General features: G+C 38.8%; 2 protein-coding genes and 1 long non-coding RNA gene across 3 annotated transcripts; 1 reads left to right on the forward strand and 2 right to left on the reverse strand.

The window, feature by feature from the left end:
- Window positions 1-880: 880 nt before the first annotated feature.
- On the reverse strand, window positions 881-11,792 carry LOC143889787 (Oxidoreductase, zinc-binding dehydrogenase family protein). The gene is made up of 4 exons (XM_077394136.1): window positions 11,634-11,792; window positions 6,248-6,389; window positions 3,347-3,438; window positions 881-1,852 (listed from the first exon to the last, which is right to left on the reverse strand). The coding sequence occupies exons 1-4, from the start codon at window positions 11,697-11,699 to the stop codon at window positions 1,163-1,165; spliced, it is 990 nt and encodes a 329-aa protein (XP_077250251.1). The 5' UTR covers window positions 11,700-11,792; the 3' UTR covers window positions 881-1,162.
- A 3,213-nt stretch (window positions 11,793-15,005) lies between these two features.
- On the forward strand, window positions 15,006-18,595 carry LOC143889183 (uncharacterized). Its single transcript, XR_013254776.1, has 2 exons — window positions 15,006-15,630; window positions 18,111-18,595. It is a non-coding gene; the product is annotated as an uncharacterized LOC143889183 (long non-coding RNA).
- Window positions 18,596-19,478: 883 nt separating this feature from the next.
- On the reverse strand, window positions 19,479-21,850 carry LOC143890807 (anthocyanidin-3-O-glucoside rhamnosyltransferase-like). Its single transcript, XM_077395487.1, has 2 exons — window positions 20,722-21,850; window positions 19,479-20,153 (listed from the first exon to the last, which is right to left on the reverse strand). Exons 1-2 carry the CDS (start codon window positions 21,794-21,796, stop codon window positions 19,765-19,767), a joined length of 1,464 nt encoding a protein of 487 aa, XP_077251602.1. The 5' UTR covers window positions 21,797-21,850; the 3' UTR covers window positions 19,479-19,764.

Consider the following 21,850-nt stretch of genomic DNA (forward strand, 5'->3'; position numbering starts at 1 on the left):
TATGTTGTGGAGGGGCCTTAATGTTACTTTACGACCAACTCCATAGAATGATCCAAACCATTCATTTGATGGGCCATAATGTAAATAGATTGTGCCCCAAAAATCATTTCCATAGGATGATCACAACCCTACAATCTATAGAGGTTGCATAAGATGTAGTTTCTATTTAAATCGGAGGGCTAGGATCAGCCTATGGAAATGATATTTTGGGACGCAACCTATTTACATTTATGGCCCATCAAATGGACGGTTTGGATTATCCTATGGTGTGGTATGGGTGGGGCCTACGTTGTTCAAAGATGGGCCCAACATTCCACCAACGGTTTCTGTTGGGCCCACCAACTGTTCCTGTTGTGGGTGTGGAGAGAGAGAGAGAGAGAGAGAGAGAGAGAGAGAGAGAGAGAGGTTAACTGGTGGGAAAGTGACATATACGTTAAATCCTAACGTTTAACGTTAGCCAGCCATCAACGCGGGGAGAGGCGGGGAGGAATAGCTTTAGGGAGGGGGGGGGGGGAGGGGGGCGGGGGATATCAGTGCCCTAACGTAATTGGGTTTTCGAAGTCTTAGAGTGCTATTATGGAGGATCACAAAGAATCGGGAAATAAGCAGTCTAAGATCATCAGTAGAGGTGATCCTTGAAGAGTAGAGGTGATCCTTGAAGAACTAGAAACTGGCATATTTTAACCAGCTGCGAAAGGCTATTACAATTGCCAAGAAGCTCTCAGCATTTAATGGACAAGTATAAAACAAGGCTTCGTCCCATTATCAGAACATGGCCACGGAGATATCACTAGCTTAACATCATATCCTAACATCAAATTTAAATAGCTTTTAGAAAGAATCAAGAGGCCATTAAGCTCTATTTTTACCTCATAACTAGTTCTCTTATAAATATAGCTTTCTTATAAATAATTATGCTAGAAGAAACCATGTAACAGTTTAAGCCAACATTTACATATTATAATCCAAATGAGAAACAAGCAGTTTTTCTTAATAATATCAAACAGCTAGCATAATAAGGAAATGATATATTCGCCCCTTTTGCTTACTTGGGCCACCCGCTAGTATTGTAAAACAGCAGTCATAGATACAGTAGAGGAGGAGGCTGTCGCCGGAGAGAAAAAAGGGGGCGAATATATCACTTCCCAGCATAATATTCAACTTATGGCTCTACAATAATCTTTCCAGTAGCATGGCCATCCATGCTCTTAGCCCAAGCATCCTCTGCCTTGCTCAAAGGATATCTAGAGTCCACCACTGTCTTGAGCTTCCCTTCCTTCACCAACTTAACCAGAAACTCAAGGTTTTTACCCTTTGGTATCACCAGCAAAGGTGAAAGCTGCTTCTTAGAAAATGTCAGCTTCTTCATAGCAAAGGTCAGGAAAGCACTTGGACCAGGAGTAATGTCCACAACCCTTCCATTTTCACTCAAATTAGGCTCAAAAGTTGACCAAGGAATACCTGTTGCACAGTGGATAACTGCATCATATTTTCGCCCAGATGGACTCTTCAAGGTTGAACCCTCAGGAGTCTTGTAGTCGAGCACCTCGTCTGCCCCCAAACCCTTGACAAAATCAAGATTTCGGGCCCCACATGTGGCCGTTACATGGGTATTTCCAAGCTTTGCCAGTTGAACTGCATAATGGCCCACGCCACCTGATGCCGCAGTGATTAAAATGTTTGAGGGCTTGCCACTACTGTCGAGCTTGACCCCCGCAGCATCAGTGAGTGCTTGGAGTGCAGTGAGGCCTGCTATGGGTAGACCTGCTCCTTCAGCGGCCGATACTTCATGAGGTCTCTTAACCGCCAAGCTCTTGTCAGCTACGGCATATTCAGCAAGCCCGCCCCCATACTGTCATTAAACATAGATGATTAAGAGTAGCAAAATCAGATCACATAAGAATTTTGTTTATTAAATAGGTGGATTACGTTTGGAAAAATATATGTAACATATCAATGAAGAGTAGTGTGAAGTTTTATATTAGGTCAGTTTTCTATTCGCAAACTCATCTTTCTCTCTTTATTTATCTTCTCATCTTTTCTCCCATCGCTTTTCTCGCCCTTCCTGACTGGGTATCTTTCCCATTTTTCTTGATCTTGATCTCTTTTCTTGTTCATGATTCTCTACCGCCCCCCCCCCCCCCCCCGGCTTCTCCTCGCTATGGTTTCACAACAAGATGTGCACAAAATAATTCAAAAAAACAATCCCCGTTGTTCTAATCTCGGTTCACATTTTTTTAACCATTGCTTCCTTTGTTACATAAAGTGCCTACTGTTTCTGATCACGTTGCGTGTTGCACATGATTGGGCCAGCCCTTAAGGGTCATGTGATCAAAGGAGATTGAAAGATGAATCGAAAAGGGGCTTTCATTGATGGCGTCACTATAACAGCATGCTCACGTAAACATGGGGCTCATCCCACATTGTCTCTGTTTGCAACTTGGAAACGCGACATTTTGATTTTTTGGTTTAGGTCACTTTTATTCGAACTAGTGTATCATCGCTGGGCTTTAGAAACTCATGTTTTGATGAAAACCATGGAGCATGCATATTGGGTTTCTTTACAATTTGAAATTTTAGATGATTTTGGGAATCTTTGTTACCTATAGCTAACTTCAACCGTAAGGACTGGGTTTTGATCAATGATTAGGACCAACCCTAGCTTTTAGAATGGTTTAGATAAGTGTCCAACTTCTTTTAGGATTCCTTTGAGGGCTTTTGGCAACTGAATTTCAGCAGTTTGGATTTCTCAAGCTCTGACGACTGATCTAGAAAGACCAGATTGATTAGAACCAAAGGTCGAAAGGATTGACCAAATGGATGAGATCTGGACATGGCTAGGACAACTTATTTGTCATGAGAGTCAAGGTGGCCGGGTGCCAGTTCATAGTCCAATTCGACCTCATGGAGTTCTAGAAAGGGACAATTAAACCCTTGGTCAGGGTAGAGATCGATAGGATGATCAGCTTCTTCATATGCTAGAATTGATCAGTGATTATCGAAATAAGGTGGATATAATTGAGTTCTATAGTTGATTGAAGGTGGACAATATCTGAGATTGGTTGTCGAAAGTCAAAATTGTTCTTTAAGTACAGGGAAATTCCGGTCACATGAAGTTATTAGGCACTAGATACGCTCTTGAATGTAGGATGAGAACATATAAATTGGATCGTTTTCTACGTCAATAAATTGTCTTATTTTGGGAAAAAAAAAACATATAAATTGGACCCTCACTGTGACTATGCCCACAACATTGAAGTCAGTTTGCAAGAATATGTAAATTTGGTGTCTTTAAGAGCTGCGAGAGGGTTGGAAGTAATATCAATGAATGTCTTGGAATGCTCACCAAGGAGCTAAGCACGGCTACTACTTTGTCACCTGCTTTGAACGTCTCAACTCCCGAACCAACCTCAACCACTTCTCCAGCTATATCCGTAACTGTTTCAGAGTCCAAAATATAAATAACATAGATTTAGGAAAATAATTATATAATATTTGAGGTCGGGACAGTACGAGGCATCAAATGATTATTTACAAATCCTAACAGCAGCAAGTCATGAATAGGCAGAAGATAAATAGTAAATGCGTAGACTACTGTTTCAAATCTGTGAGGAAATCTTAAACAATATAGAATGCTATAACATTCTAGATTTTGGTACCGAAAGTCAATAACATACTGTAAGTCTGTAACAAAGCGATATGTGCAGGGAACATGTGCTATGTTCTTGCATGTTAGCATTTCTGAGTTTTAATGGAACCAGGAATTGCAATTGTCCACCTGAATATAGATATAGTATCATGTTTTAAATAAATGACCGTGAACAATCAAACATCAGACCTATACATTGTACAAGAAACTACTGGCGAAAAAGATTATAACATAATCAGGAAACTAAAGATATACATCATGTATAATAATGGATATTATACTAAATCCGATCTGGGAAAGAGCCTGTAATTTACCAGTTTTTATATGGTGAACATGCGTGCAGTGATTGTGCAGCCCATTTAGTAAAGCGGGACCCAGCTGAATGGATAAACTAACCCATTCAGTTTTTGGTCCCCATTGTAAATAGGCTTATCTGTGGCGGGGACCAAAAAATGAATGGTTTAAGATCCATCCATTCAGGTGGGCCCCTCTGTACTAAATGGGATGCAAGAGCTTTCACCAAATAAAAACTCATTTATCAGATCATGTTGTGCAAACACATGATGCTTCTGCTAGAGGTCGCATAATGTAAATTAGTTTTTTCTGTCTTTAAGAAATAACCACACTATTTGTTTTACACACACAGACACACTGTAAAAACTGCAAAAGGGTGTCAAACCTAAGTTGAAAACTTCAACGAATAATGAACACAAAGAGTGTTTAAAAATGCGGATGCGGGTCAAAATGCAGCCAAGAAAAATCCTTTTCAACTCGGCGCGGACGCAGCTAAAAACGTGGTTAATGCGGCTGAGTACTCCGTTGAGGCTGTCATAACTCGGGCGTGTCAAAGGAGTTTTTATCTATTGACTCAGTAGGGAAAGACATGGATTGGAGCCAAGGGAAAAGGGAGTCGATGCGAGGGAGTCCACGATGATGCGGGGGGGTTTTAAAACTATGACACAAAATCCTCGTCTAATATTAGCCAGGTTTTTTAGTTCAGATTCCAGCTGCTCTGATCTTTTGCAGGTTTTGCCTTGGGGTTGCTGATATTTGGATAAAGGTGATTCTCTGATGGTTGTAAAGTGGCTAAATAATGAGTGCAAATCACCTTGGCGTTTTATCTACACTTTCATAGAAATGGAGTATAATTTGCATGAATTATCTGATACCTTTGTATCTCAAATTTATAGAGAAGGAAATGTAAAGGCTGACTACTTAGCAAAGTTTGGCAAAGTTTGGGGTGTCCTCAGGGACTATCTTTTTTTGGGACATGATTTCCCATTTTGCAAAAAAAATTTAGATTAGGTTTTTGGTTAGAGACTGACTGAACCGAGCAGTGATACCTAACTTTCCTGTCCTGCTTCTCTTTGACGACAACCTACCTTAGTTGACTCAAAACTCACATTCTTCACATGTGGGGCTGTAACTCATGGTATTGATGATGGTGTGGAAATGTGAGACATGGCACTTGTATTTCTTTTAACAACGTTAGCAAGTGGTATTCTATAAAAATTAACTGATTCCTTAGCTTTAATATAGAATAGTTAATACTTAATACACCTTTTTTCAATGTGAGTAGTTTCATAATAATGCCACGCGTTTCATGTCTATTACCATGTGTCATAGGAGGGAACATTGATAGACAGAGCCACTGTTTAAAAACTCAGAGAGTCAATCATTGACTCGCCCAAGTCGAGTACCTCACCTTGGCAGAGTTTACGATCCGAGTCAGAGTTTTGGCCTACCAACTCAATAAAAAACTCATTTACTAGTTTAAAATTGAATTAATGAATAGCTGACCAAGTCAATCATTGAATCTCCCGAGTCGACCCCCTTTTACTGTTTTACATGCAGATTGTATGCCCTTTCTGATTACAGCAGTTTGTTCACACACACACACACACACACACACACACACACACACATATATATATATATATATATATATATATATATATATATATATAGAGAGAGAGAGAGAGAGAGAAAAGGGATGTGAAAATTACAGCCATCCCATGGCAAATGGGATAGACAAGGATGGAGAAAACAAATGATTGAAAGTGTTCTTTCACTTAGTCTTGAAAGAATTGAGTTCAATAAATAACTCAAAATGATATTCCAAGTGTCACATTAGCAAACATATTAAGTATCTTCTCTCCTCCATAAAATATAAAAATAAGGTCAATATGGTAATTTTCTATACCACGTGTATGATATATTTTTCTCTACCAGCGATCCTATAATCAACCTTTGCTATTTTCATCAATTAGCAAGTTGTGAAGGAGAACTGAACACATTAAAATAAAGACACTTGTTTTCAATAGCTACCACAGTATTATGTATTATAATCATGGAAAAGAACAAGCTACATAAAAATTCACCTGGCAATGCAAGAATTTAAAAAAATTAACTGCTTGCACCAGAGTTTCACTGCCAATATACTCGATATTTGAAGCACTAAATTGATGGAGAAACAAAACAGGGTAAAATTTCACAGATGTTATGTAGGTTAGAATAAATGATTAGCAGGCATTGACTAAATCATGCATTAAAATACTGCCTAATGTAGATATGAACCTTGAAATCCTTAAACTGTACCTGGCATGAAAGGAAATTTGCGTGGAAGAAACGGCCGTATTGTCCCCTTCTGAATTTTCCAATCAACTGGATTTAGGCTAGCAGCTTCCAATTTTACTAGAAGCTGATCTTTCTTTGTAGAAGGAACGGGAACCTCCACATGCTGCAATAGGCAGTAGGCAGGAATTCCAAGTAATTATAACTTGATAAAGAGAACCAAACTTAACGTTAAGGACATGTTCGTTTAAGATTATGACAACAGATTGTGAGTGCCAAACCGATTATTGAACTCAAAATTACACAATCAGTTGTCATAATCTTAAAACAACAGGGCCTAATTGTTAAGTATTTCATGCGACTAGCCTGTGTGATATCTACGTTATATGTCTGACAAATAAAATGGGAAATGTATGCATCAACACATTTAACACAGATAAGATCCAGCACATTATTGTATAATAAGAAATAACAAATACTTTTCAAAATGAAAACAGTTAAAGTAACCAATTGTTACAGGAAAGAATAGACAAGCTAGGAATATTTAGTTATCTAATGAAATACTAAACGCAGTTTGAACACAGTTTGCACAACAGATCCATCTAATAGATCTGTAACAGTTACATAATTCATCTAAGGAAAAATTACAGAAAAACAACCTTGTTGACTTGTCGGTTGAACAATTATTGCCCTGTTGTGTCCAAATTCAAAGAAAGTAGCCTCAGATGGTTTTTGAAAACATTGGGCAAGATTTTCAGTACCATGAATCATCACCTTGCTAAACATAAGAACCCAACCATGTCTCCCTGACCATGGAACACTATGAATCCCTCACATGCCCGGTTCCCGTATTGTATTTGTGTTAGGAAACTCATCCACAAAGATAACATGAGATACTTGGAGATCTGAAGCATGTGTGAGCCATGGCCCACTAAAAATTGGCTTGATGTGGACCATGGCCCACCAAAAAGGTCCACACAACCCTTGAGTAGTCTTATAAGGGAATTTATTTTTATTTAAGTTGGTAGCAATAGTGGAGCTTGGATGGATTTTGGCTATTCTCCTTGAAGTGATTTTTCTAATTTTTTCTTTTCTTTTCTCCTATGATTTGGCCGACACTTTGAATTTATTGCTGACACGTGTGGACCCGACACTTTGAATTTATTGCTGACACGCGTGTCCACACGTGTCAACACTCCTTTGGACACTTCTAAATGTATTGCTAGAAGTGTCAGACTTAATGTGGGCGTGTTGAACGTTTTTGTACAGTCTCAAGTGCGAAATTCTGTTTTATTATTGAATAATGTGTTTACCTTTTTATTGAATAATGTGTTTACCTTTTTCTATTTCAAAAAAAAAATGTGTTTACCTTTTTTATTATTAACTCTTCTTTTATTATAAACTCATATTTAACTAATATTTGTTGTTATATCCCCTATCGTAAACCTAAAACCCTAAACAAACTCTTATTCCCTTCCACTATTATATTCATTGTATCCTATTAGTCTCCCTTTCTTACTGCATATTGAATATTAAAGAGAATAGATTAAAATGATGAATGTATTGTTATTTGATTTTTCAATGTTTGTTTTAGATTATAGTTGACTAATCCTAAGATTTATTAGTTTGTTAAATGAATATCGCATTTATATTGTTGCAAATTAAGATCGTAATAAGTAATTTTATATGTATGTACTTGTATAGGTGTGCCACCACTTCCAGATTTTAGGAGTTATCATGTTAGACACCTAGTATCCGTGTCAAAACTCGACACACGAATCTCTGTCTACAAATCATGATTATATATACTTTATGTTTTAGCTGCGTCCCCGTTTCTAAATTTTGGGAGTTTGCCGTGTCCAGCACTACATGTCCTTGTCGACACTCGACACTCATGTCCGTGTCCACAAATCATTGCTTTTCTCTTCTCTTGATTTGGGTTTATATATTGTTGTTTCTCTAAATTATTATTTTGTTAAATGGCTTTCTGCCTGATTGTCTAAATAATTTCTTACTTCCATTAAGATCTTAACCAGTTAAGAGATCGGGAGATTTTCTTTTGTTGGTTGCATGATTTTGGAGTTTCTAAGTTGGATTGGTATGATTAGTATTTGAATTTGTTAGATGCATAATTGTAGGAGTTACTTAGTTGGGATGGTAACTTGGTATGGATAATATTTGAATTTGAATGAGAGATAGGATTCAGTTTGCTCAAAAAAAACAGAGAAAAAAGATTGAGGTTAACTGTGAATTTGGGAAGGTAAGTTTTTTTTCGGAATGATAATTTGGGAGGGGAAGTTGTGACCAAAAAAATCAAGTATTCTGATCTTTGCTAGGCATGAAGGAAATTATCAAATGACTTCTCTTCGAAAAGACGAGGTAGTCTTCCCTTGAAAAAGTTAACTTCCCTTGAGCATAAAAATTTTCCTTATCAAAACAAGTTACCTCAAATATCAACATTACTCACCTCTTTTCTTGAAGTTTATCGACAAGAGGACATTTTTTCATACTGCAACACAAGCAACCTCCTTATCAAACTTGGAACCAACCATGTCTCAAAGTACCTCAAAGGCGTAAGTCTCTCACATAGTTCTTGTTCCTTTTTTTTGTATTGACTTGTCATTGATCAAACCCTATCTCAAGATTGCATCCCAGAAACTCGTGTCCCTCCTCCCTACTTGATTTTAAATGCATGTCTCATAACTTATAACCACAATTCCACTCTAGTAGCTCCTCAACATTATGTTGAGGGGCCATTTGGATATGCGGATTTTAGAATCTTGGATTTCCTCAAAATCCTAGATGGGAGATGAGAGAAGAAGGAGACCGTCTGTCGTTTTTTAATTTCTCGCCCTTCTTTCCATCAGCAAGAGAGTAGGAGATCATATCATGTTTCCAGGTTTTAGAAATCTCAGGATGGGGGAGAGATTTCTAAAACCTGGATTTCTTACTAAAAATCCAAGATTCTAAAGAGAAGCGAAACGGACGATCACCTTCTTCTCTTGTCTCCCATCCAGGATTTTGAGGAAACCCAAGATTCTAAAACCCACATATCCAAACGGCCCCTTAATGAATCAGTTCGTCTCCTAAAATTTCATTGATCCTTAGTAGTTTCTTTCAGACAAGCACCTAATACATTCAACCAAAACCTCTTTGCAGACATACCACGTTGGAGGCAAAAGAAACACAGTAAGCTAGTCTACATCTAGAATATTATATGTGGCATGGAAGATATCAGACTGTGACTGCACCATTCAATTCAATTCAACCCTCTCCGCAAAGACCACAGCTCTTGCCATGTAATTGAAAATGCAGATCAAAACATGAAACCGGTAAAGAAAATAAATCTGAAACACAGAACACGGCAAGATTTGCATGATTTGGCAATGCGCCTACATCTACAAACGTGGTGAGGAGATTTTCAGTATCTCTGGGATTAGGGTTACAAGATTTTCTCTCCCTCACTACCCTTAGAACCCCAATTGAATCTGTTACCCATAACCCTAAAATGAACCTCTCTCTCTAACAACTACCGAAAATACCCCCAATAGCATAAGCGCTAGTTGGTGAAAAAATACAGTACTATCCTGGCTGATCACTCGAGGCGGAATATGGTGGTATCCATTAGCCATAGACTTGATTTTACTTAATTTTTTTCCATGAGAGATTTATTTAGGTATTTTATTTGGGATTTATTTCTATTTTTAATTATAATTTTTATCCTAGATGTGGGGGCGTCCACATCAACCTCCAGTATTAATCGAAGACTTACTATTTATAGTAAATAAAGGCATACAATTTATAGTAAACACAAACTTACTATTTATGGTAAAAACGGACTTACTATTTTTTAGTAGGTGTGAAATCCCCTACCCAGGTAAAAGACCAAAAGGGAGGAAGCCTTGGGAAGTCTTGGAAATTGTGAAAAACTACTTTTGTTATTTTCTTTTCTTGAATAGTGAGTGAAAAAACTTCTTAGACACAAGGTATCTCATTTTTTCTCTTTCTACTCCCTCCTTCCTCTTTCCCCTTCCCATCTCTCATCTTCTATTATTCCACCTCCCATCTTCTCCCTTCTTACGTTCTACATCTATTTCTCTCTTATTTCCTCCTCTCCCTTCCTAGTTGGGTTTATAAACTGTTTTCCTTTTCCCTTCTTTCTCCTCCTTAGTCTTCTTTCTCCCTTCTTCTTGATCTTGTTATTTCTTGGATCTTTATCTCCGTATCTTTTTTCTTAATCATGATTTCTTTCTTTACTCTCGATCTCTTTCTTGTTCTTGATTCTCGATGTTTCTCTATTTAACTTGGCCGATAGTGGCCCTTCTTTTCCTCACTCTAGCTTTCTCTCTTTCCTCACTCTGACACATCTTGCAGCAGATGATTAACGTTATACATCCGGCACGTCATTCCCAGGTACGAAATAATTTCACTTTCATTTTCAGCAACCAATCCATAGTACTTCCCTACCTTTTGAACTGTTCCAATGGTCCTTACATCTTTATTTTACGCTTGTCGCCCACAACCCTTACCTTACTTTTACCATTCACGCATCATATCCTCGCCTCTTGCGACAGATTCATAGTTGATGACTTTTTTTTTATTTCATATTGATTAGTTACTTCTTGTTGGGATTTATAGCATGGAACATGTTATATATAATTTATTTTTATTTTTTTTTATGATTGAAATTTCCAGAGTAGAATTTCTTTAAAAATCTTTTGCTGATTTTGATTATTCTTGCTGATTTGGGAACATATGTTACTATCATAATTGAATTGGAACCATTTATTTCCTCCTAAACTCCCGGTAGTCAACCTAAAAACCCTAGGTTTGCACCAGTTTAGTATCAGAGCCTAGGGTTTGCATTAGAACATTTCCATAATAGACATCTATCACAATATCACCATGATGGACCAAGAACATGCCTTCATGTAATACTATCACGCCCACCAAAACTGCGAGGGTAGAATCATGCAATATTGGTATAAACTTCGCAATTGAATTAAAGGACTCAAAAATGCAATTAAATCGCTAAATCTGAATTCGATTCTCGATAAATAAATAAATAAATAAGAACCTCATAATCTTATCTGTTGTAAAGACACAAGTTGCTCTAACCTAGAACACAAGATTGTGATTGTGATTGTGAGATTTTGTCCAGTTTTATCAGGATATATACTTCTCATCATGCAATAGGGAAAAAAGGCTAAAACTGACTTTCAACTACTCAAATTCAAAAACCCTAAACCAAGAACAAGTAATAGAGAACAGACCCACAAAAAAATTCTTCATTATCAACACCTGATTGATTAAAAAATTCAATTAAACCTACCGTTAAGTACTAGAGCAATTGCTTAAATTAAAAAAGGTTACAGAGAAATCACAATCAAATAGGAAGAAAATTACTTACCTTTAGGCCAGAAGCTCCACCGCCATAGCTATCATATTGAACAGCTTGCATAACTTTTCCTGCCATGGAGAGAAAAAAAAAGTAAAGAGGATCGATACCTTGTGTTTCGTTCTAGGTGTTTCGTTCTAGGATGAGGGGACAGATATAGTACTAGAGAGTAATTAAGGGAATTAATATCCGGACTACGTTACTTTGATAATCACACTACTCATTGAATGTTGATTGTAACGGCCAAGAAAAGCTAATGAAAAATGTTTAAAACAAAATCGACATTTGTTGCTAGGCTTATTGCATGAGAGAGCAGCCACCTCATGAATAAGACAAAATCTGTTGAAAAGATTTTGTTGAATAAGATAATATTTTGTCTTATTCATGAGGTGGCTGCTCTCTCATGCAACAGCTGGCCCGTGAAATGCCTTCTGGGATGGTCCCGAGGAAATCCCAAATCAAAATTGGGTAGTGAAATTATCAGTCCCCAAAATCAATGGCTGAGCTTTTTTTGGGGTAGTCTTAAAATGAGGTTGACGAATCGAAGGGCTAGAATCATCTTATATGGATGAGATGTGTAGCAGTGGGCAAGGCTTGTGGTCCCAAGGGGCTGATGTGGAGCTCTTATGCTCTGTTTGGTTCTCCTATTTTGAGAAAAATAGCAGGGAATGTAATTCTACTAATTCGCCGAGGGGTGTTTGGTAGGGAATTTTACAAAATTAGGGAGTTTGACCGCCGGGGATGTCGGGCGCTTGTCGGTGACGTGGAACTCACAAAATTCGCTCAAAATTTGCTAGATGAATTTCTCTGAGTTGAAGAAAAAATGAAAGAAATTCTCAAGGCAAATGCTTTTTTCTCGTAATTGTCATAACTTAGTTTAGTAACTTTGATTGTAGTTTTTCGGGTAATTGTCTTAGTACCCTATGTTGGTATTTTTTTCATAATTGTCATACTTTGTTACAAATTTTCTATAATTTTTATTTAAAACTTACCACTTCTCCACAAATCGGAATACATGGTAATTATTACTATTTTTTGTTATGAATTGCTAGCCACCTTTGCCCCGGTGTTACTTTTGCCAATCTTTGCATCAAAGAATGAGCTTGTTGCCTCGGAGAAGGTGGCTAGCAAATTCCTATAAAAAAAAGGGAAAATGTTATCAGCACTACTGTATTTTGATGAGGGCACTCCTCACTTTATTAAATGTTATTAGCACTAATGTATAGATCGGAGGGTTAGGATCAACCTATGGAAATAATGTTTGGGACACTACCTATTTAGGTTGTGGTCCATCTAATGGACGGTTTGGATCATCTTATGGTGTGGGCCATACAGTACTATTAATAAAGTGGGGAGTGCCCTCATCAAAATACAGTAGTGCTGATAACATTTCCTTAAAAAAAAAAAAAAAAAAAACCTCCTTCACCTAACGCAACCAAACAACTTAGGGAATATTTGCTCTCAATCTCCCCGTTGACTAATTTGCTTTTAATTCCCCTTTAATTCCCCCTTTGCTGTTAGTAAAGAGCCTAACGGCCACCGTCTCTTTAGAAAATTTCCTTGCAGGATTTTTTTTTCTTTTGATTTTTTTTTTTTAAAAGGAAAGTGTTCTGAAAAGAAACACTTTTCTAAAATTTCATGTTTTTTCCATTGTTTGATTAGAAGAAAAGGATGCGGTTAAAACTTTTCTAAATTTTCATGGTTTTCCATTCTTTGATGAGAGGAAAATGATATGGTAACCGAGAGTATGAGCAGGCTGGTACGAGACAACTAAAGTTTACCATGAACCTGTTCGTTTGAGAATGTGACATCCGATTGTGGGCTCATGTGTACCAATCTCAAACAAATAGGGCCCATGTGCACCAAAAGATTGCTTGTTTAAAGTTAAATCGAGGGGAGCGGTTGGTGTTGTGTAGATGTCTTCTATTTTGACATTATGCAGGGATTAATGTGCACAACGTAAATGCGGGGCAAGCTGCTCGGTCAGCTTACTGGGTGCAGAGGAGGGGCGCCCTACCAAGAAGGAAAATTTAATTTTTCAAATTTCCGCTAAAGAGTATTTCGGTAACATTCTCCATGTAGTGGCCTTGACATATATGCCACATGTTAGGGTTACGGATAGCCTAGTTTTCTTGATAAAAAAAAGAGAGAGTTTGTATCCCTAGACCGAAAATAGTGAAAATCTTCTTATGTGGACATAGGTGCACTGCCGGACCACTTATGTGAGTGTCTTCTTCGCATAGTTTCTCGATATTTTTCTTGCACATCGTGTTCGATCCTTATTGAGAAGGTATTTTCTCAGTTTTCTACCACCGACCTCTAGTGATGTAGTGGCCAAAAATTGATATAAAGAGTTTTTATATGTTTTTTGTGAATGCGAAGTTCAATACTTTTTACAAAAAGGTATAGTGGGGCCACTTCATAGGATGATCGAAAACCGTACATTTATTGGGCCACAAAGTAAATAGGCCGTACCCCACATATCATCTACATAGCAGTATCCTAATCTTCCAATCTATTGTGTGCAATTCCCATTGATTGGAGGGTTAGCATACCGCTATGGAGATGATCTACGACATACAACCTATTTAAGTTGTGGCCCAACTAATGAATGGGTTGAATCAGCCTATGAAGTGGCCCCTCTGTACTTGTTTAAAAATACTCCACACACACAGACCATATGATAAAATCTCCTCTACACAACCAGGTTTCCGTCCGTTACTCTTGATTACATATGAAAAACATGGCTTGAGGACCTTTGATTCATAATACTATCCCTAAAATTTTCTTTAAAAAAAATTCTGAGGGAAAAGAATTTCCTCAGGAGATATTTTTGCTGCAATCCAAACGGAAACAAAACGCGACAAAACTGCCGTTTGGAAAATATCGATATGCTGGGTCCCACTGAAAAGACTTTTGTTAGGTGAACTATATTCTCATCTCCTTGTTTTGATATCTGGAAGCATTTATTTTGAATATGATTTGATGACCATTAGCATGGCCAAAGAGCTGATGCTCATAGGATGGAACGGTATGTTGTACATTTCCAGCAGCTGCTTTTCATCTTTCCACAACCAAAATCGTAGGTGAAACGGCATAAAATTTACAAATTTTCGGATATTGTGATTTTTCTACTTCTGATTTTCAGATTCCACCCCCATCTGTTTGTCTTTTTCTAAACACTGACGTTTTTCTACCCATCTCTTTATTTTCTTGAAAATGACTTTTTTTTTTTTTTTTTTTTTGCGTAAGGTGGTGGGTAAGGCAAAAACCCCTTCAAGATAATATTCCAAAAACAAAAGAGGGGAAAGAGCTTTTTGAGAACCGTAGTATCCTCTAAAATCCCTTTAAATACTACACGATAAATAAGTGGTGGAGCGCTTGTTTATCGAAACACCTTGGCGCAGATATCATTTCCCAAAAAAGAAATGAAAACGAAAGCAAGAATTACATCCGAGTGAAGAGAATTCTCAAAGAACCCCGATTTACAACTTTCAAAATGGAAGATGGGAGGGATGAGACCCGGATATCTTGCCCTTTGCAGGGACCTCCCAGTTTTGAGAGGAAATCTGCCGACTCCTCTCCAGGGTCGGAGGCAGGAATTTGCAAGATATTGTGGGGGAGGGGGTGAAACCTACAATTTGGAACTCATATTTTGGAGTTTTTATATGTGTAAGTGCTTATAGCCCATTATTTTGTAAAAAGTACTCTACGACCCACTCCATGATCAAAACCATCCATTTGCTGGTCCACAATGTAAATAAGTTGTGCCTAAAAAATCATTTCCATAGGATGATCTTAGCTCTCCAATCTATAGAGGAACGGTATATTATAGAAACAAGTCAGCATCATCAGGAAGGGGGTGCTAGAAAAGACAAACAAAAGAAGTGGAGATATTACGAAGGGGGTAGAGAGGTTATTCCATTTGGAATGATTGAGACCAAAAATCAGCTTCAGGATCAATGGCAACGTGCAATTTTTGAGTCCACACAGGGGAACAACCGAACAAGTAAGATCATCGATGTTGTAAAATATCATTTTTCCTTTTAATTGATAGGCCTTTGAAAAGGGAAGTGACATATTGGCCTCCTTTTCTTCCCCTAGTCCATCCGCCTCTTGTGTAATTTGTGACTACCCTTTAAGAGGTGGCCCAAGGAAAGAAAAGGGGCAAATATAACATTTTCCTTTTGAAAATAGTGCTTTGTTGTGTTGCATAACAAAACCCGACTAACTTAATAAGTTAAAGGTTCTAAAAGAAGGCACATGCCCGTTGAAATGGCTAACCCGACCCAACCTAGTGAGATTTGAAATATCGGATTAGTCAGATTGGATTAAGGTTGAGTGATTTAGAACAAGTTGGGTTATGGTTGGCCTCAATCCGACCCAACCCGGCCCGAGTTGCACCCTTATTATTTAGAGATCCACAAAATTTTGAGGGCGCTGATATTCCCCCCACCCCACCCCGACGGCTGCCTAACGTTTTCCCTCCATTTGACCTCTCTCTCTCTCTCTCTCTCTCTCTCTCTCTCTCTCTCTCGATCTCGACACACAACAGGAACAGTTGGTGGGCCCAACAAAAACCGTTGGTGAAACTACATCTTATGCAACCTTTATAGATTGTAGGGTTGTGATCATCCTACGGAAATGATTTTTGGGGCACAACCTATTTACATTGTGGCCCATCAAATGGACGGCTCGGATCATCCTATGGTCTGGACGGTACACTTCATTTTCAAAAATATGGGTGGGGCCTAAATTGGTACGAACCACACCATAGGATGATCCAAACCATGGACGGCTTGGATCATCCTATGTTGTGGACGGTACGCTTCAATTTGAAAAATATCGGTGGGGCCTATGATTGGGCCTTAATGTTAGTATACGACCAACTCCATAGGATTATCCAAACCATGGACGGCTTGGATCATTCTATGTTGTGGACGGGCCTTAATGTTACTGTACCACCACAGGATGATCCAAACCATTCATTTGTTGGGCCAACCCTTTTGGGGGCACAACCCATTTACGTTATGGCCCATCAAATGGACGGCTCGGATCATCCTATGGTCTGGACGGTACACTTCATTTTCAAAAATATGGGTGGGGCCTAAATTGGGCCTTAATGTTACTGTACGAACCACACCATAGGATGATCCAAACCATGGACGGCTTGGATCATCCTATGTTGTGGACGGTACGCTTCAATTTGAAAAAATATCGGTGGGGCCTACGATTGGGCCTTAATGTTACTGTACGACCAACTCCATAGGATTATCCAAACCATGGATGGCTTGGATCGTCCTATGTTGTGGATGGGCCTTAATGTTACTTTACGACCAACTCCATAGAATGATGCAAACCATTTATTTGATGGGCCACAATGTAAATAGGTTGTGCCCCAAAAATCATTTCCATAGGATGATCACAACCCTACAATCTATAAAGGTTGCATAAGATGTAGTTTCTATTTAGATCGGATGGCTAGGATCAGCCTATGGAAATGATATTTTGGGACGCAACCTATTTACGTTTATGGCTCATCAAATGGACGGTTTGGATTATCCTATGGTGTGGTATGGGCGGGGCCTACGTTGTTCAAAGATGGGCCCACCATTCCACCAACGGTTTCTGTTGGGCCCACCAACTGTTCCTATTGTGTGTGTGTGGAGAGAGAGAGAGAGAGAGAGAGAGAGAGAGAGAGAGAGAGAGAGAGACCGGTCAAATGGTGGGAAAGTGACATATACGTTAAATCCTCACGTTTAACGTTAGCCAGCCGTTGGGGGGAGGGGGAATATCAGCACCCAATTTTGACGTGTTATTTTTGTTGAGAAATTATATGATGCCCACCGTGAAAATAAAAGGCAGAGAGAGACAAAACCTCTCTCCCTTGATTTTTAATCCAAGGGAGAGCCTTGTTTTTTACTTTTCCTTGGTTCAAAAACCAAGGCAGCAGGTTTTGTCTCCGTCCGCCCTTTACATTTTGACGGTCGGGCATCATATAATTTCTCATTTTTGTTTGAGGCTTCGTTTCTTTCAGCATAAAATGGATGTAAAACAAATTTTATGCTCATTTTTAACTGTGAAAAAGGGCGTAAAAGCTCAACCCAAACCCGGCCTGATTTTAAGGTGAAAGCTCAACTTAAACCTGAACCCGATTTTAAGGTAAAAGCTCAACGAAATTCCCAAAAATCAACCCGAGCTGCACCCGAACTTACCAACCAAAACATAGTGAGTCGTCCCATTATCAAAACATGATCCTTTTCTATTAATTCAGAAGAAGAAAAAAAACTTGAATGAGATATGTTATGAGTGTGGGATATTATCTCAACCGTTGGACCATAAAGTATTTCATGAGAGGAAGTTTGATTAGATTTGGAAACTATGTAAATAGGTTAGATTAAGATTAACTTCTTCATGTTCATTTCATCTTCTCATGCTTATCCTATACTAAGGTTGAGCAGTATTCGTAACCTACTGAAGTTCTTGAAGGTGTAACGTTCGGAGATCCAGGAATGAAAGACTGATTTCTAAGGATTTGGAGCCCCACCCAGGAGCAGGTAGCAGAGTTGTCTGTGGATTCTTCGGCTAGGTGTCCCTCCACTCTATCCACATTACTTGTTGACCTGATTGGATCACACCTAGAAAAATATAAGCAGGGCAACGAGCAATGACACGACATGTGCTTAGTGGTGGGAAAATCTGGGTACGTATATTTCCTGACCAGAGAGCCTGTTCAAGCAAATCCGATTATAGGCGCAAATATAGTTTCTTAATAACCAGCATCCTCACCAGTTCCAACCATAGTTACCGGAAACTTCTTAGTTGGATGGGAAGCTCGCTTCCCCATAAACTCGCTTCCCAAATTTAGGGGAAGCACATTTCCCATACGCTTCTTACGTGTTTCCTCATTAAAAGTACACTTCCTATTTAGAAGATTATTTCTTCCTAAAAGAATATTTACTTACTTTTTATTATGCCGAAGGATTTTTATTTTTTTTAAGTGCATTTAAAACTTGAAAACTCATCTTAAGTTTCAAATGGAAATTATGTGCAACTTTTTCCAAAACTTAACATCAGATAAATATGAATAAAACAGGTGAAACTGTATATTCTTAAAACTAGCAATTCTGATCCGAAGTCCTCTTTTGTACTTGTAATCCTTACCTGTATTAATTATTCCTCCCTAACCTAGTACAATTCTACTCATTTTTGTACTTCTTGTTTGCCTCCAATGCGGCTTATTATGTGCTCATGTTGACTTTCAGCAACGCTTCTCACACTCTTTCTATGTATTTTTAAAATCTTTTCGCTTCCCCTTTTTTTTCCTTTTCTACGCCCCTCGCTTCCTACATCGTTTCTCGCACTCGCTTCCCACTCTAGCAACTATGGTTCCAACTTCCTAGCTGGCCGGCGTCCCAATTCTAGTATGTGATAGCGTTTCCCCTAAAGAGGTGCGGGCATCTTTTATAGTTCCTAGGAGTGATGTTCCAATATGTTAAATTGTTCCTAGAAGCAATGTTACAACATCTGCTAGTGTTCCAATAACAACATTGCATATGTTCTTACATATGCAATGTTCCTAGAGGATTTTTCCGATTCAGAAAGATCAGGCAAACAGTAAACAAAAGTCACGTGAATTAACACTTAACAACATCGAAAGACTTGTGCTTCCATTTCACAGAAATTCCAATCCCTCACTCAAAACAAAGTGTCAACACCCTACATTATTCAATACACCTCTAAACAGAAGGCGGCAGAAGCGTGCCTAAAGAAGGCGAAGATAAAAACCCTTAAAACCACCGTCTCTTTTGATAAAAAAAACCCTTAAATCCTCAAGAAAATAAGAGAAAATTTGAAACTCAATTTTATTCAATAAAAAAAATATGTTGTTCTCTACCACAAGTCAATTTTTATAGAACACAAATACTTCTACTCAAACTCTGTCTGTAATCCAACTAGGATTAGGATAAACTCTGACACCTACTATAACATTAAACTCTTAACTTTACGTACTCCTAACAAAACAAAAAAAACAAAAAATCTAAAGAAAATGATAAAACAGTGTCCTACTATACATAATGAACTTGGATGGATTTCATCCCTCTTTCTCTCTCACAATCTCTCAATCTCTGGTAAATTTGTGTCACTTAAACACCATCTCCTTCAACTTGGCAACGAAATCTCTAGTGAATTTGTCTTGAGTTTCCTTGTCTAGAAGGAAATCTTTCCATTTCTTCTGATTAGCCCTCACTGATTTACAGGGCTCTTCTTCCCCTCCCACCATCACTGACCTCACAGCTTCACACAAATCTTCCTTAAAAAACGACCCATCTTCCTCATTTCTCTTCACCTCCACCCCTGCTTTCCAATCTCCACTCACCAGCTTCGAATTTAAGTACTGATCTCCCTTCTGCGCTAGCAATACCAATTGACAATCATTCACCAATCCTTCTGTTATAGAGCTCAAACCCGCGTGGCAAACGAAGCACCCAACACTTTGATGCGCCAAAATCTGCTGTTGCTGAACCCACCCTGTTGTTGAATTTTAAAAAAGAGAGATATTATATATATAAACTATTAAATAAAAGCCTACTGATATTGGCAGTACCATGTTTTGATAATTGTACAAATTCAGCTTGTCTTAAAAAAAATTTGGCCTCCAAGAGCTTTTTGGGAAGCATAACAACTAGAGGTGCAACTTGGGTTGGGTCAGGTTGAGCTTTTGCTAAAAAAATGAATTGTAATGAACCCGAACCTGACCTGATTTTATTGTAAAACCTCAACCCGAATTCTCGAAAATTGACCCGAGTTGCATCCCTACCCACTAACAACCTTTTGACAGCTGTTTAAATAATAAAAGACAAGATGAGTTAGTGCAATTATCAAAACAAGGTAGTGCCAGTATCAGCCGCCAAATAAATCTCACCTCTAAGAGGTTGAGCACCTTGACTAAATGGCAAGATCCAATGGGTAGATCGTGAGAAATCACATTGCCAAAGCTAAGGTGTGATCCTCCTTTTTATATTTTAAGTCCATTCTAAATCGCTCCCATTAGTATTAGCTAATAAAAATAAAATTTAAAGGTCATATGACTAAACACCTGTATGGACCCTCCCCTTCTCCTTCACCCTCTCTTCAAACCCTTCTGGCAATGCCGCCTTCAAACGGGCCCCACCATCTTCTCCGCCGGGAAAATTAAGAACCACCAAGAATGGCAGACCCACCATCTCCAAACCAAGAACCAACTCTCGAATCTGCTCGTCCTCGAGAAAAGTCTCGCTCCCGAATGAACAAAACACAATAGATTTTGGATCAAACGCCCCCAACCATTCATCCCATCTTTGATCCAGCTTCGCCGGATTGGGTTCAGGAACTACCGGTCCAGTTACAAGAACCGGTTTTCCGAATTGGGTCTCGATGAATTTGATGTAAGGTGCTTCCATTTCAAGACAAGATTTGATCACCATCGCAGAGCAATTTTTCTGACACGCGATCCCACGTTCGAACACACTAGGCCCGCCAAATCTCATAAAGACATAGGTCAAATCGCGCGCTTCAAAGTTTTTGAGAGATGTGATTGAGGAATCACATGGGAATCCTAGAGGTGGCCTTTTCAGGTCCTCGATAGTTGGGATTTTCGAAGGAGATAAGTTCTGGTGATCATCGTGTGTACATGGGAAACAACACTCAGGATCTTCAATATTGTTGGAGGAAGTTAAAAGACGAGCGGGGTTGATGAGGTAAGCACCAGGAAGAGCGGCAAAGACGGAGTAAAATAGGGTTTTGATGCCAAGAGGGGAAGCTAGAGAGGGAAGCCATTGGTGGGTGAAATCATGGAATATAATGTGGGGTTTGAGTTGGGAGAGGAGGGTTGAGATTTGTGGTTTCATGGCGTCGAGGGCGGTTTTAAGGAGCTCAGCCATGTGTGGTGTCATTTCGGCGGTGCTTTCGATTCCCGGCGGGAGGCCTTCGACAGGAGGGATTTGGAGGGGGATGATTTGGATTTGGGATTGGAGAGAGGAAGATATGCGTTGGATGTTTGAAGGGGGGGAGAGGAATGAGACTTTGATGCCATGGGAGAAGAGTTTGTTAGAGAGTTGGATGAATGGGCTTATGTGACCAAATGCAAACCATGGAAACATGGCTACGTGAAGTGATTCACCATTGCTTTCCATTTCTTTCTGATCCTGGTTTTTTTGTCTCTCTTGTGTCGGGTCTCTTTGTTCTTG

Source organism: Tasmannia lanceolata, unplaced genomic scaffold (assembly GCF_043159265.1).
Source record: "Tasmannia lanceolata isolate RefF3 unplaced genomic scaffold, GAP_Taslan_0.1 ptg000013l, whole genome shotgun sequence".
Classification (NCBI taxonomy): domain Eukaryota; kingdom Viridiplantae; phylum Streptophyta; class Magnoliopsida; order Canellales; family Winteraceae; genus Tasmannia; species Tasmannia lanceolata.

Bases quoted from the DNA above. Each gene is read 5' to 3' on its own strand.
- LOC143890807 (XM_077395487.1), bottom strand. From the start codon at position 21,796: ATGGAAAGCAATGGTGAATCACTTCACGTAGCCATGTTTCCATGGTTT. The intron at 20,154-20,721 runs GTGTTTAGTCAT...ATTCAACAACAG, and splicing joins GAAGGGGAGGGTCCATACAG to GGTGGGTTCAGCAACAGCAG.
- LOC143889787 (XM_077394136.1), bottom strand. From the start codon at position 11,699: ATGGCAGGAAAAGTTATGCAAGCTGTTCAATATGATAGCTATGGCGGT. The intron at 6,390-11,633 runs GTAAGTAATTTT...TGCCTATTGCAG, and splicing joins GTGGAGCTTCTGGCCTAAAG to CATGTGGAGGTTCCCGTTCC. The intron at 3,439-6,247 runs GTACAGTTTAAG...ACTCTGAAACAG, and splicing joins CAAATTTCCTTTCATGCCAG to TTACGGATATAGCTGGAGAA.